Source organism: Candida tropicalis (genome assembly GCF_000006335.3).
Source record: "Candida tropicalis MYA-3404 genomic scaffold supercont3.2, whole genome shotgun sequence".
In the NCBI taxonomy this organism is placed as follows: domain Eukaryota; kingdom Fungi; phylum Ascomycota; class Pichiomycetes; order Serinales; family Debaryomycetaceae; genus Candida; species Candida tropicalis.
The window spans coordinates 1448512-1462989 of NW_003020049.1; the positions used below are offsets into that span (position 1 = coordinate 1448512).

The window sequence follows — 14478 nt, forward strand, 5'->3', positions numbered from 1 at the left end:
AAAAAGTATATATATATATATTCTTTGTTAATTACCATTAAATACAAATGTAAGTGTTATCATCATAACCAGCATATGCTTTACCACCTTCAACCAATTTATTGACATGTTCAAGAGCTTCTTCTCTTGAAATGTTTAATTTCTGACTTATATAATCAACAGGAACACCTTCTTGCATGGTGGTACTATTTTCTTTCAAAACAGCCAAAACACGATCAGTAAGAGAACCACCTTGATTTCCTTGAGCACCAGCAACTCCTGAGTTGGTGTTAGAATTACCATCAACAAATAAAGATCCACCAGAACTACTTGGTTTTTGAATACCTTGAGCTTTCAAATGATTTTCAATTGCACTTAGATGATGATATAAAATTTGATTACTATCAGTAATTGGGAAAATTGATGAATTTTGAACACTTTTACGATTATTAAATTGTTTTAAAGATCCACCAACAAAAACATATCTATTAAGTAAAGCTTCATATTTTTGAGTTTCTTGTTCTGCAGTTGTAATTTGTTCAGATATCCAAACACGAACTTCAATTGATCCAGTTCCATCTTCAATTGTAATAACAATAGTAGCATTATTATTATCAACTTTTCTTACTACTCCAACAAACGATATCATATTTAATTCAACATTATTAACTTTAAATTCTGCATCTGGTACATGTTGTGAAGCATCATTAATTTGTTTAATTGTAACAGGAGTTAAACTTTGTCTTACTTGATTGGATTTTTGAGATTGTGAAGATCCTTGATGATCAGCTGAAAATCCACCTTGTGAAATATTTCCAAATCCACCACCACTATATGCATCGAACCCGAAATCTGACATGCTTTTGTATTGATTAATTTTTTTTATAAAAAGTAAAAACAAAAAGTGTTGTTTGTTATTAAAACTGTTATAGTTGATTGAAATAAACTGACGCGTGTTTCTGGATAGAAAAAAAAAAAAAATTGAAAGAAAAAAAAGAGGAACTTACGTGAACCATTTCGTTCGCGTGGTGTCGTGTCTGAAAGGTTGATTTTTTTTTGTTAAACGCACTACCTATTGCTTGATTGATATATTGAAGACATGATGAGCTGTATCGGAAAAGATAAAGCTGGCAGCAAAGAATCAATGAATAGATTTCAATGTGATCGATCAATCCAGGTGGTTAGAAGAACTTTGAAAATAATGATAATTCTTATAAGAAATCACTGAATCTTCCACTTAAATTGCTGCAAATGTAGAGATAATCGTGTTTATATAAAGATATATAAATCAGTCCATACCGAATTTTGAGCAAGATATTCAACTGTTCAATCCCAGTATCTTGAACGATCATAGCGTCCATGAACGTGTCAAGTTTGTTTTGTTACGACACGAAACTAAGCTCTTTCATTATGAAGAATTTTTTTTTTCTTTTTTTTTTTTTTTTTTTTTGTTCATCATATTACATAAGTTATGAACAGACCTGAAAAAATTAATTAACAATTTTGTCTTTCTAAGAGGGATAACTTATAATTAAATTTGATCAATTTTAAGTTAGAAACAAATATCATGGATCCAAACATTGACCCTGAAGTCACCAAGCAACAGGAAGTGATGGATGCCATAGCTAACGCTACCTCAGTACTACACAATCAAGTATCTGAAGATATGACACATGGTACGCCACACGAAATCGATGATAAAGATGTTAGCTTCACTAAGGAATCAGAACTAGGCTATGAATTTATCAATGAAGACCATGTAAAGGATAATGAGCCTGCATCAACATCTACTACAACTGCAGCAGAGGCTGCCTTACATGTTTTACTTAATGCACATAACAATGGTGAAGAATTATTTGAACAATATGAGTCTGAAACAACTACTCAACCAAACGCAAAGGAAAATGTGGTACCAAAACCGAGCAGAACAGCAACTCCAAGTACATCTTCAAATGGCGGTGATGTGACATTGGTATCATATGACCCAGATGCAAAAACACCACGTTTAGGAAGACCAAGAAGAAATCTCACAAATACTTTAGCTCCGCCTGAATCATCATCTTCTAAAAATTATAATGAAGCCATTATGTCAAAATTTAGGTTAGATTCTCAACCAGTTGAAGGACCTGGATCTAGAGGTGGTAAAGGTGGAAGAAAAAGTCCTAGAGGTAGAATTACTTCTAGTTCAATTAGAAAGAAGGCTCAATCCACATTAAATTTCAAACCTATCAATGGCGAAGGAATTAGCATTGGGTTGGCTGATAAGAATGGAAAGAGTGTCAATAATGACGATGCTTCAAAACCACAGAAATCCAATACAGGATCAGCTGAAAATTCTACAACGTCCACTCCCCCAAAATCCCCAAAATTGATTTTAAAATTAGGTGTCAAAAAACCAGAATCAAACACAGTACCAACTTCTAATAAACCAGTGAAGATAGCACCAGCACCTCCTGTGTCCATGAAAAGAGTACAGACTCCAACCCCTGCTCCACCGAACAAAAGATCAAAACCTGTGAAAAAATTTAGTAGAACAACGGTGTTAAATGGCAAACAAAAGATAACGCGTCAATTACCTGGACCTCTAGTTGGGTTAGATTACGACTTGTATGATGATGGTTTAGTAGATCAATATTTTGATTCCATACATGAAAAAATTGGTCTTGGATATCCCGTTGCTAAGGCTCCATATGCAAGTGATATTGTCTTTATTTTATCTTTTCTCATAAAATTTAAACATGTTATTCCAGTTGATTCTATTGGTCCGGGAACTATTGAATATGGATTAAGTTTACCAAGGTTAGATGATACATATGATGAGAACCCTAGCAAGTACAACCTCCGCAAGCCCCGAGCAGACGACGATGATTATGACCCACTGTTCATATCTCCTGAAATGCACAGTTTATTCTTGAAATTGTTAGGATTGGTTTTGAATCGTAAGAAACCAGTGACATCCCATACAAAGGCTATTCAAGATCTAAAACCTCAGAGTATAAGTTTAGGTTTACCATTGGAATGGAAGACTTTGAAAGCAGCTGACGAGCAGAACATAGATGACGAAGCTGAAGAGCCAGTGGATCCAACACATCCTGATATTTTAATAGACAAAGTACCTCAAAGTCATACATGGTTAGTAACATTCAATCCATTTTATACTGCTGAATTTGAAACTAACGGGTTAGCTGGATTGGAGAATCCAATAGATAGGTTGGTAATGTTACGCACCCTTGTCCATTGGGCATTAAGTAATTCTGAAATAATTAAGAAGGAAATGACTTTGAATGTTCAAAAACAAGACATGCCTGGTGATAAGGAAACATATTATGCTGCAAGATCTATTCTTTATGGTTTCAAGAATGCTCAAGATACAAAAACTGCTGCTGAAGCAAAATTGGCTAAAAGGAAATCCGAAGAAGAGGTAAGATATATTGATCCTACTTCTGATCCAAAAGCACATACTTTAAACATACGATTGAACGAACAAATAGCCGGTGATATTGGTTTTGGAATTGGAAGATTCTACTTGTGTCGAATGGCTGATGAATACAACGGTGGATTATCGTCCATCAAGAAAATGAATACTGTATGGAATGGTCCTGCTGGTTTGAATGGTCCTTTACCATCAAACTTTAAATTGTACATTCAAGATGTTCACCAAATGTTAGTTGAATCATTAAGTGTTGTAGGAGTTGAATTTGATGTGAATGGAAATGAAGTCAAACCTACATATAAAACTACAGATGAGCAAGAGCAATGGTATGAAGTGGCATCCAATGGGCAAGAATTACGGGAATTTACAGAATTTCTTGCCGGAAGATTGGGTATAACTGAAGGATCTACCTCATTAATCCCAATGGCATCTATAATCTACAAACCTGTTCTTCAATTGTATGAGTATTTATCAAGAATTCTTCCTTTGATTGAGAAACAAGAAAGCTTGATTGAAACCAGAAGATCTACAAGGAAAAGGCCAATTGACTATAGTGATCGACGTGCCGCTGCCAGATACAATGACGTTGTGGATGTTGATGACTTTGTCGATGAAAATGGGAATGAGGACGATAATTACGTTGAGATGGATGGTGTTGAAGATGATGACGATGATGAAGAATATCTCGATTAAGATATAAACACGAGATTAATCCATATGTAACAGTAACAGATTGTATGATTAGGAAAAACGAAAAGAATATATATACAAAAAAAAAAAATACATTCATATTTTTTATAATTATTATTATTTCTTTAATGTATAGTATTATTACAAATATAAACAAACCACAAAGAATCTATTTCTTCTAGATACCAGAATCATTAGAATCTGCTTGAACTCATCATAAGATCGATCTTTTCTTTAAGAAGATGTTCATTGTCTTCAAAGTATTTGGCTCTTCTAACAACCTCTTCATCATAACCTTCATCACTTTTCAATGCTTTCAAAGTAGAAGCTTGACTTTCGAGCCAGTTATCTATAAATTTAATTGGATCTTCACTTAATTCACTGTAGAATTTTTCTCTCAGATTTGCATTATGTAAAGCTATTATGGCTAATGAGATTCTTTGATTCAACTGTTGAATAGTAGAGTCGGCCTTGGCCAAGTTTTCAAATGCAACTTTATTTACTTCCAATAATTCTTTTTGAGCTTTAGAAAGATTGATTGGCATTTCAACAGGAATATCTAAAACAACATCTCCCAAAGTAGTTGATTTTGTAGTATTGACTTCATATTCAAGAGTGATTGGTTCACGAGGTATGAAATGCGGTTGACATAATTTGTAAAGTTCCAGAAATTTAAACGACTTAACTTTAAACAAGTCAAATAATATATCATCGGCTTCAACTAAAGTTAAATCATCATCAACACCATCTTTTTCATTAGCTGGGTTTGGTAAAGTAGATGTATCAACAGCTGGAACACCAGTGTAAGCGCTACTTTTCTTCAACAACCCTTTGAATAAAACATATTGCCAAATAATATACATCAATTCCTGTTGGGTACATTCCTGTTTCCCCACAAATCTAGACATTTCTTCAGAAAGTTTGAATTTATTTGAATAGCTCTTGACTAACAATGCAATCTTAGCATGTATATTATCAAATCCATTTCTTTTAATATCCAATCCATCAAAACTAACACTAGCTGGATGTTTATTTGCTGCTGGGCCATCGTCTCTCCATTCAACAATATGAGATTGTGATTCTTGCAAATTAGGATAGTTTGAATTTGGAATCAAGTCAACTGAAATTGCAGACAAGAACGAACTGAATTTAAAATTTTCATTTATTTGTTCTTGTTCTTCTGGATTATCACTAATAAATCTTCCTTCAATACGTAATGTCCATGAAGATTCAGTAGCAGTTGGATCTGGTAAAGGTAATCCACGTTCTTGTAATAATTGTTTCTGCCACGGTTGATTTTCACAAGTATTGTAAATAAAAATTCTCAAAGTACCAGTAGATGGTTTATATTCATTTGGATGAATGGATCTTTGTTGGATTGCTTGGAAATCTAATGATTTTCTGGCAATAAGTAAATCTAATTTCTTTTCTGCTTCCTTTAGCTTCTTGTATTCTTCCAAGTTCGTTACTTTGTCATACAATTCAGGAGTTATGGTGACATCGGTAGGTTGGTAGGAAATTGCTGGCACTGCATTTGCATTTGGTCTTGGTTTATTGACAGGTGGAGGTTGTTGTGGAACTTGTTGTGGTTGAAGTGATTGCATGTTTTGGGATTTGATTAGATTTGTAAGTTTGCTTGTGTTGTGCTTCCTTTGTTTATATTCTTTTTCACCTGTTTTTTTTTTTGCTGTTTGAACTTCTTTATTGTTTTTTGTTCACTTGTAATTTTTTTTTTCTGGTAGCAGACACGCACATGCACATGAATGGGTTGTGAGTATCGAAAAGAAAACACATTGCGAATATTACCTGTCTATATATTACAAGATAACTATCCTCATAAAGGTTACCCATAGGTTAACATTTTTTTTTTTTTTTTTTGGCAAAGTAATTTTACTTTTAGGGACCTTCGAAGTATGAATAACCAGTCAAATGCGCTATCATCTAAGGGTGTCAAGGTCCAAAAGAGGAAAGTCGTCTCAACGGCAAATCCTTCTTCATCGCTTCCGCACCACCAATTGATGACACATGCAACCAAGATGAGAAGAAACAAAATTAATGAAATGAAGAAACAAAGGAAAGATTTCTTAAGAAGGGTCAACTATGGGAGTATGTTGACTGTGGTAGTGCTACCTTTGTTGGCAATAATTTATCTTCTCAGATACAAAGAGAGTATTGTTCCTGAAAACCAAAAGACATTATACTTTACTTGTATATACTATAACATCACAATGTTGGCATTCACTAGTGGTTATCATAAATATTTTGCTCATAATTCATTCAAGATTAGAGCTGAATTTCTAAAATACTTTTTTGCCATACTCGGTAGCAGTTGTGGTCTAGGTTCAATTAGATGGTGGGCAACCTTACATAGAGCTCATCACAATTTCACCGACGACACTGAAAAAGATCCATACCTGATTAAGAGGGGGTTTTTGTATGCTCATTATGGATGGATGCTTAAGAGACCTAAACTCATGAGGTTTTATAATGAATTGTTTGAACAGGAGTTTTCTGGACAGATTGAAAACCAAGAATTAGTGAATGAAGCAATTGTTGAAAACAGATCAGAAATAGAAGATGAAGTTGATTTGAAGGAACTAATTGATCCTACTACAGATCCCAATTACAATGAAGATTTAAAGAATTTCTTGATATGGCAACAAAGAACATACTTGATATGGTTCTTCTTGACTAGTATTTTGATACCTGGTTTTATAACTAAATTTATTTGCCATGATTCATTCATTCATGGGATTTTATATCCTGGGTTATTGCGTATGTTTTTATGCCAACAATCGCTTTTGAGTACTGAATCTATATGTCATTTGAAACGCATCCAAGTTACTATTCCTACACAGCCATTCAATGACACCAATTCATCGATAAACTGTAATAATCCTTTATTATCTATTTTAACATATGGTCAAGCCCATCAAAATTATCACCATGAGTTTCCTCACGATTATCGTGTTGATAATAGTTTGTTCACTTATGACCCAACAAAATGGTTTTTGTGGACAATGGAAAAATTGGGTTTTGTTGAAGAATTGAGTCGTACCCCGGACAGTTTGGTGACGCAGTTGAAATTACAACAGCAACAGAAGGTTATCAATAGATTAAAAAGTCAGTTGAACTGGGGAACTCCTATCTCGAAATTGCCATTAATTACCCCGAAAGAATTCAACAAGATTATTGCATCTTCTTCGAATAAAGACAGAATTTATATCATTATTCAAAAAATCATTCATGATGTCACTCCATTCATGGACCAACATCCAGGTGGGGTACCTTTGTTGAAAGCATCAAATGGCCAGGATGCAACTAGGGCATTTTACGGTGGTGTCTATGGACATCTGACAGCTGCTGTTAATTTATTGGCTACAATGAGAATAGGTGTCTTGGACGATGGAAAGAATGAAGAAGTTTGGAAGAAAGTTGCTAGACAAGAACGTGAGGTTGTTGCATCTGCTGATTCTAGATCAGGTCAATCACATACAGCAGAAGCGGCTTAGGGTAGTGCCTTCTTATCCTGGGACACATTCGTATATAGTGTAGTTACATAGGAAAAGAATATTTTTATTTAATACAATTCATAATCTGTAATTATATGATCTGACTAGTGGATGTGTAGTTAAATACGTTACAATGTTCATAGTTAGCTTTTGTATGAGTAATCATTTACGAACAAATCTACACGACTATGGATGAATCATAATTGTGGACAAAATCTAAGACGAAAAAAAAAAAAAAAAAAGAAAAGTTGATCAATCAATCCCATACTGCACCCCATTCTTCATTACACAATCAATAAATTCATCAACAATAATGGCCACCAATTCAATATTATTTTCAAGTAGAGACTATAGAGGCTCTACTATCGAAGATTTAAACATTCCGCAAGCTATTTCTATTAATCCATCAACCTCATTATATGAAGCTATTGCTGTGGGTTATGAAAATGAGTTCACTTACTTGCCAGTGATACATGAAGAAACCAAAAGATTATTGGGAGTAATAAATGTGGAAGATATTAGAAATAATGCAAATAAAATAAAAAACAGTTTCCTTTCACCTATTGTGAAACACTATATGTATTGGTTTAATCTGACTGCAAGAAAGAATTATGAAAATGAAATTAAGCAACTCGCTAGTGGTACCAAAACCTCAACTACATCACAAATTTTAAAACCAAGAGGCAGAAGATATAAACTTTTGACTCCTGACACACCATTAGAAGAGTTGTCCAAATTTTTTAATGCAGGAAACTATTTTGCCATTATTACAAGTGGTGACGGTGACTTGGTATACGGTGTAGCCACTCCAGAAGATTTGAAAAATTATGAAAAGGCAAGACCTAAGTTATAATTGGATAACTAGTTAATATATATACATATATATATATATATTCGTACGTGTTACTTATTGTGGAATTTTTAAAGTCAATTTTCCTGTAGTTTTTCTTCCTTCTAAATCCTTAGCAGCTTGTACGTAATCTTTCAAGTCGTATGTCTTGAAGATTTCGAATTTTATTTTGCCGTCTTCAACCAACTTCAATAATTCTTTTGAGTAATGATTCCATTCTTCAGCATTACCAATGTATGCATTCAATTGTGGTCTAGCAAGTTTAATGTTTTTTGGAGAAAGAATAGATAATGGGAATGGAGTAACTGGACCAGAGGAGTTACCGTAACTAATGAATGTACCTTTTCTTTTAATAGAAGTCAATGAGATATCAAAAGTGTCTTTTCCAACCGAGTCAAAAGATGCGGCAACACCTTCATTGTTGGTGATTTCCTTAACTTTGGCCACAATATCATCAGTGCTGGAGTTTATTAAATACTCAGCTCCCAAACTCTTTGCGATTTCTAATTTCTCATTGGTAGAAGCAACAGCAATTACATGAGCTCCAATTTGAGAAATCAATTGCACCAAGAATTTACCTACACCGCCAGCGGCTGCCCAAACAAGGACGTAGTCTCCCTTTTCAACCTTGTATGCCTCATTAACAAATGTCAAAGCAGTTAAACCTTGTAAAAATATGGACCCATACTTCTTTAAATCTTCATCAGTGGAACTATCTGGTAATTTAATATACTTATAGTTGTCGTCAGTAATTTTAGTATATTGAGCGAAAGTATTTGGTGATAAATAAGCGATCTTATCACCAACTTTCAAGTTCTTGACATCATCACCAACAGCAACAACTTCACCACTTGCTTCTCTTCCAAAAACATATGGTAAACCAGCTTTATAGATACCTTTTCTGAAGTAAGCTTCAATGAAATTAACACCAGCGTATGCATTCTTGACAATAATATCGTGAGATCCTTCAATCTTTGGTGTTGGATAGTCTGTATACTCAATTACATCAAAATCTCCGTTTTCCTTGTGGAGAACAACTTTTTGAGTTTCTGGTAAAGTAGACATAGCGTAATTGACTGTATTAGTTAATGATTAAATATAACAATGTGAGTTATGATCTTTCAATTGTGAAGTATAGAAGAAAAAGAAGAACGAAATAATAATCCGGGGCTTGGAATGAGGATCCGAGGGGAATTTATACTGACAATTCATTGGAGCCTAATAATTTAATTACTAAGCAAATAACTAAAAAAAAACTCGCATATATACACAAAAAACTGTGGATTAGATATGCATGTACATTCAAAGACAAAAGAGTGATTCTACTTACGACTGCCACATTTGTTCAATATCCCTGTTATACATAGTTTTCTATATCAATGCCACTTCCACACTTTTTTTAATGAGACCTTATTTCTTCGTGATTTTGTGTGGTTTACCTCCTTTTTTACCATTGTTCTTGGATTTTCTACTAACCAATACGTTGTTCTTCTTTGCACTTTGAGCCAATCTTCTTTCGACTTCGTCACCATGTCTTGCTCTTTTCCCATCGACACTTTGTTCTTTGAACGCATATGTCACCGATATTTTATTATTCATCAAAATAGCATTATTCATTTTTTGAATACATAAATCACTGCTCTCGAAATCATCATATGTTAAAAATGCATTTCCCATTGATTGACCTTCTGAATCTCGCCTGATTGCCGGAGTTCTTATAAGGGTACCGAATTTACTGAAAGTATCTGCTAGGAATTTCTCATCTATTAATGGATTTAGATTATTTATGAATAGTTTTGCTCCGACATCGATATAATTTGGATTAATAAGATCAGATGATACAAATGTACCAATTGTTTGATTTAATGCATTGTTGGATGTTGAAGTGGTCGAGGATCTTGAATCTATCTTTTTCAATTTTAATGCTTTTCCAAATAATCGAACTCCTCGTAGTATATCCAATGTATATTTAGCATCATCAATGTTTCTAAACTCGACAAATCCATATCCTTGATGGGTCTTAAGAATTCTATCCTTTGGCATGTTCAATGATTTTATAGGTCCAAATTGAATAAACAATTCATACATCAAAATCTCATCCGCTTGTGGATCAATGTTTCCAAAATATAATGACGCATTGCTATTTCTCTCAGCATCAGTTTGTCTCTTAAATACTGTACTCATTGTGTAGTGATTCACTAGTTGTAAATGTCTTAAATATTCTGTAGAGATTTTTTTTTTTTTCTTTCTTGATTACACTTGTACTATTTTGGTGGTGGCACTACAGTCGTGCGATGAGTGAAGAAATCAAAAGATCTTGCAGCCAACTCGAAATATACATATATATTTATTCCTGTTTTTCGTTCTTTGTTGATTCTATAACTTCTATAATAGGTTTATTTAATACCCGTCTGTCGTCATCTATACTTGTCTTTAGTGGGGGCAATTTCAGAGATTCCTCTTCTGGAGCAGAATCTGAATCTGATCCTGAATCAGAATCAGAATCGGACTCATCACTGGAACTGTCATCAGAACCATCACTTGAATCACTGTCATCACTTGAGTTCTTTGTATCTTCGTCTTCTTGTAATCCATAAATTGAATCCTTATCAGCTATTTTTGTTCTCAACTGTTCATCATTTGCAGCAATATATATGGTCGGGTATTCCAACACAATCATATCCTTCAAAGCAGAAGATATCGTACTTTTGTTATCCAATTCAATTAGCTTTTCCTTAAATATGACATTATGTAAATAAAACTTTAGTTGATGCTTCTCCATTTCTGTTGGGAAATTGTTATTGACAATATTCATCGGAACAGCTTCTTCCAAGGCCAACCCCTCCTTTAATCGATAACTTAAAAATTTTGATACTTGCTTCCCTTCATCATTTAAAACTATCCACTCTATAGTCCATACAAAAGAACCTAGTTTCTTATCGTAACCCGTTTTATTGGAACTGAATCGAGACATTCCCGCAGGCAATTGTACAACTAAAGTATTCTCCCTTTTAACAATTGTTGTGGGATTATTCAAAAATACCTTTTCAACTGCTGTTATTCTTTTATCTTTATTATCCTCGTCGATTCGTCTCTGTCGTTTATTAATGGTATTATGATGGGAGAATTTGGGACCTTTTAAACACATGCTTTGCGCTCTTGGTAATATCTTCTTTTCCAACTTGAATTTGACGATCAACCTGTGTCAAAAAGTTGTAGTCTCTGTTTAAATGAATTGGATCCGCTGCTAATTCTTCTCGATTTAAATATCTATTGGTATCGACCTTTCCTGTACATTCTCTTTCCTCTTGATGATCTTTATAACAAACTAAAGAACATGTTTTGATTCCACAAGCAGGACATGTATATTTTGCTTGATTTTCATGACATAATACGCAAGTGGCTGTCTCTTCTCGAAAGTTCATTAGTGATATAAAAGTTGTTTACTTTTAGGTGGTTTGCTCCATCGCACTCCCTTTAAAAAGAGTTCGCTATTTTTATTATTTTTTTTTTTTTTTGTATCAACAGAAGCTCTCACACCAAACAGGATCCAGAGAAAAACATAAAGAAAAATTTTTCAACTTTCTGGTTTCAAGGGGAGTGAGAGAGTTTGATCAACAGCAACAACAGAAACAACAACACCTATTCTTAATAACTATGTTCCAGTCTTCTATAAATAGACCACTCAAGTCTTCAGTCTTGACAAGTGTGAGATATGGATCCTTACGTCCTAGAAAAACAGCATCCAAGTTTGTTCAAGTCCAACTATTACAAGATATCCCAAATGTTGGTGTTAAAGGTCAACTCAAACTTGTTAAACCTGGGTTTATGAAAAACTTTTTATATACTGATAATAAAGCTGTTTATGTTAATGCAAATTTACCACCAAGAATACCAATTGTTGAACCTGTTCAAGCACCAAAACCAGTTAAAGCTAAAGTTAAGGAAGTTAAAAAGGTAGTTGAAACAGAACCTGAAGAAACTACTGAAGCGGGTGCAATGTCTTTGGAAGAATTATCTGATTTGTTCAGTAGTATGAAGGGTAAATCTAAGAGATCTTCCAGTAAAGTCACCAAGGGAGATTTGAAGGTGCAAGTTTCCACTTTGGACTTTGATACTGTTAATGACTCAGCTGCTGCTCCAGGATTAGAGATGGATGATACTCAAATTGATAAAATCTATGAAATTGCTGATAAATTGCCAAAATTAATTACCATAAATGCTGATAGATTACCATTTGGCAAAGAAGTAGTCGTTGATACCATTAAAAGATTAAGTGGGGCAAGCAACGTTGGTGAATTTGAAATTTCCTACATTGATACTCCAGAGGAAATATTAGAAAATATAACTGAAGTTGGTAGATACAGAATCAAACTTATCAGTTCAGATGGTAAGACTTCACTTGATCAAACATTAGAAGTTGAAGATGCCACCAAGTAAATAGAGCAAATAATGTCTAAATATTTAAGCAATGTACATAGTCCTCATTTCATTAACAGTTTATAAACAGTTAGAAAAAGAAAAGTGGTATTATATTTCGTGATGCAAGATCGATATCACCAGTCTTGTTTGATCTTCAGTAATTTTTTTTTTTTTTTTTTCGTTTTTTCACAGTTCTTCACCACTCTTCTTTATCGATATCTTGTCATTTAATATGCCATTACAATATAGCCCGGCGAAAACATCCAAGATTTCAAAACGATCAAATTCCCTTAATAAATCTCCACTCAAGAAATTTCAGCGAGATGTTAAGAAGATAGTTTTGCCATCAACGAGAATTTATGACAATAAAGTAACAAAGCAGCAACGGTTAAACCTGGCATCTCCACAACCAGAAAGTACATCTGAAGATAAGCTTGTTGTGAAAGATTATAATGTTCAGTTAGACTATCAGCTATCATCCAAAGAAGATATATTGATTGCAATAGATACTATTTTAGAGAACAGATGGGCAGAGAATACTAAATTGCACAGTCGATATCCAACCAAAGGAGATTCCACAGAAGAAAGGATTCTAAGTCTCAAAGGTATTTCACAACAGGTGAAAATAGAAATATTGAGATTTAGAAGGAATCTACCGAATGGTTTGATCACCACTACTCAGCTATATTCGATTTTCTTGAATCAGAATAATACATTTGTTGACAAATCTTTGGAATTAAATATTAGACAGGGAAAATTAAGACGATTTGTCATAAGCAATGCATCACCCGTTATTCTGAGGTCACTCAACAGATTTGAATCGGGTAAAGTGACATATGGCTTTGAGAATGTTGATCTCATTGTTAAATCTAAAGAATATTTTAAGTTGATTATGGAATTAAAGACCAAATTGGAGGAGGAACTAGAGGATGAAAGATTACCAACAAGTCTTCGTAATAAAAAAGTTACCGGTTTGTCAAGTTTAGTCAAGTTCTTGAACTATTTGCAAGAATCACCTTCCGCCACATCAATCACAAGTATGAACAGTGGACTTGCGAAAGAAGAACTCAGTCACTTGATGAATTTAGGTTTTGTGACTTTATCATCGAATCATTTAAATGAAATAGAGTCTAATGAGTATGCAATTTCTTATCCAAGTTGTGGAACGTACTTGAAGTTAGTAAATGCTGGACGATCATGGTTGGTCAAAGTTTTGAACAAACTTAAGTTCAAGGAGCTATTAGAGGATCAATTAATTACAAAATGGCAAGGGATTAATCCGCAAGGTAATTCAAAGATGAATAATTTCAGAGCTCCATTCTATGGGTATGATTTAAATTGGGTATTAGCGGATGCGTTAGGCGCTGGGGTTGTTGAAGTATTCAATACACCGGTAGGCAGAGGTTGGAGACTAACAGGTAAAATATAGACGTAATAAACAATAAATTATCGATAGTATAAACGCAATAAACAATAAATTACTAATACAGTTTTTTTTTTTATTATTATTATTTGTCTTGAGTAAACAAAGTTTAACGTTGAACAATATATACGTGAAGAGACCCTTATGTGTCACTTGTTTAAGTCAATTT

At 33.8% G+C, this 14478-nt stretch overlaps 10 protein-coding genes across 10 annotated transcripts; 5 read left to right on the forward strand and 5 right to left on the reverse strand. All coding sequences in view use genetic code 12, as the record gives it.

Moving 5' to 3' along the window:
- Window positions 1–37: 37 nt before the first annotated feature.
- Window positions 38–838, reverse strand: RFA2 (Rfa2p; the record flags this gene model as incomplete). Its single annotated transcript, XM_002547393.1, has 1 exon — window positions 38–838. One exon carries the CDS (start codon window positions 836–838, stop codon window positions 38–40), a length of 801 nt encoding a protein of 266 aa, XP_002547439.1.
- A 708-nt stretch (window positions 839–1546) lies between these two features.
- On the forward strand, window positions 1547–4105 carry CTRG_01747 (uncharacterized protein; the record flags this gene model as incomplete). Its single annotated transcript, XM_002547394.1, has 1 exon — window positions 1547–4105. The coding sequence occupies one exon, from the start codon at window positions 1547–1549 to the stop codon at window positions 4103–4105; it is 2559 nt and encodes an 852-aa protein (XP_002547440.1).
- A 191-nt stretch (window positions 4106–4296) lies between these two features.
- CTRG_01748 (uncharacterized protein) lies at window positions 4297–5706 on the reverse strand (the record flags this gene model as incomplete). The annotated part of the gene is made up of 1 exon (XM_002547395.1): window positions 4297–5706. The coding sequence occupies one exon, from the start codon at window positions 5704–5706 to the stop codon at window positions 4297–4299; it is 1410 nt and encodes a 469-aa protein (XP_002547441.1).
- A 309-nt stretch (window positions 5707–6015) lies between these two features.
- OLE2 (Ole2p) lies at window positions 6016–7614 on the forward strand (the record flags this gene model as incomplete). The annotated part of the gene is made up of 1 exon (XM_002547396.1): window positions 6016–7614. The coding sequence occupies one exon, from the start codon at window positions 6016–6018 to the stop codon at window positions 7612–7614; it is 1599 nt and encodes a 532-aa protein (XP_002547442.1).
- A 313-nt stretch (window positions 7615–7927) lies between these two features.
- CTRG_01750 (uncharacterized protein) lies at window positions 7928–8467 on the forward strand (the record flags this gene model as incomplete). Its single annotated transcript, XM_002547397.1, has 1 exon — window positions 7928–8467. One exon carries the CDS (start codon window positions 7928–7930, stop codon window positions 8465–8467), a length of 540 nt encoding a protein of 179 aa, XP_002547443.1.
- Window positions 8468–8521: 54 nt separating this feature from the next.
- On the reverse strand, window positions 8522–9529 carry CTRG_01751 (NADPH:quinone reductase; the record flags this gene model as incomplete). Its single annotated transcript, XM_002547398.1, has 1 exon — window positions 8522–9529. The coding sequence occupies one exon, from the start codon at window positions 9527–9529 to the stop codon at window positions 8522–8524; it is 1008 nt and encodes a 335-aa protein (XP_002547444.1).
- A 345-nt stretch (window positions 9530–9874) lies between these two features.
- On the reverse strand, window positions 9875–10648 carry CTRG_01752 (U2 snRNP complex subunit; the record flags this gene model as incomplete). The annotated part of the gene is made up of 1 exon (XM_002547399.1): window positions 9875–10648. One exon carries the CDS (start codon window positions 10646–10648, stop codon window positions 9875–9877), a length of 774 nt encoding a protein of 257 aa, XP_002547445.1.
- A 163-nt stretch (window positions 10649–10811) lies between these two features.
- CTRG_01753 (uncharacterized protein) lies at window positions 10812–11612 on the reverse strand (the record flags this gene model as incomplete). The annotated part of the gene is made up of 1 exon (XM_002547400.1): window positions 10812–11612. The coding sequence occupies one exon, from the start codon at window positions 11610–11612 to the stop codon at window positions 10812–10814; it is 801 nt and encodes a 266-aa protein (XP_002547446.1).
- A 509-nt stretch (window positions 11613–12121) lies between these two features.
- Window positions 12122–12904, forward strand: CTRG_01754 (mitochondrial 54S ribosomal protein MRPL50; the record flags this gene model as incomplete). The annotated part of the gene is made up of 1 exon (XM_002547401.1): window positions 12122–12904. The coding sequence occupies one exon, from the start codon at window positions 12122–12124 to the stop codon at window positions 12902–12904; it is 783 nt and encodes a 260-aa protein (XP_002547447.1).
- A 214-nt stretch (window positions 12905–13118) lies between these two features.
- On the forward strand, window positions 13119–14315 carry CTRG_01755 (uncharacterized protein; the record flags this gene model as incomplete). The annotated part of the gene is made up of 1 exon (XM_002547402.1): window positions 13119–14315. The coding sequence occupies one exon, from the start codon at window positions 13119–13121 to the stop codon at window positions 14313–14315; it is 1197 nt and encodes a 398-aa protein (XP_002547448.1).
- Window positions 14316–14478: the final 163 nt, after the last annotated feature.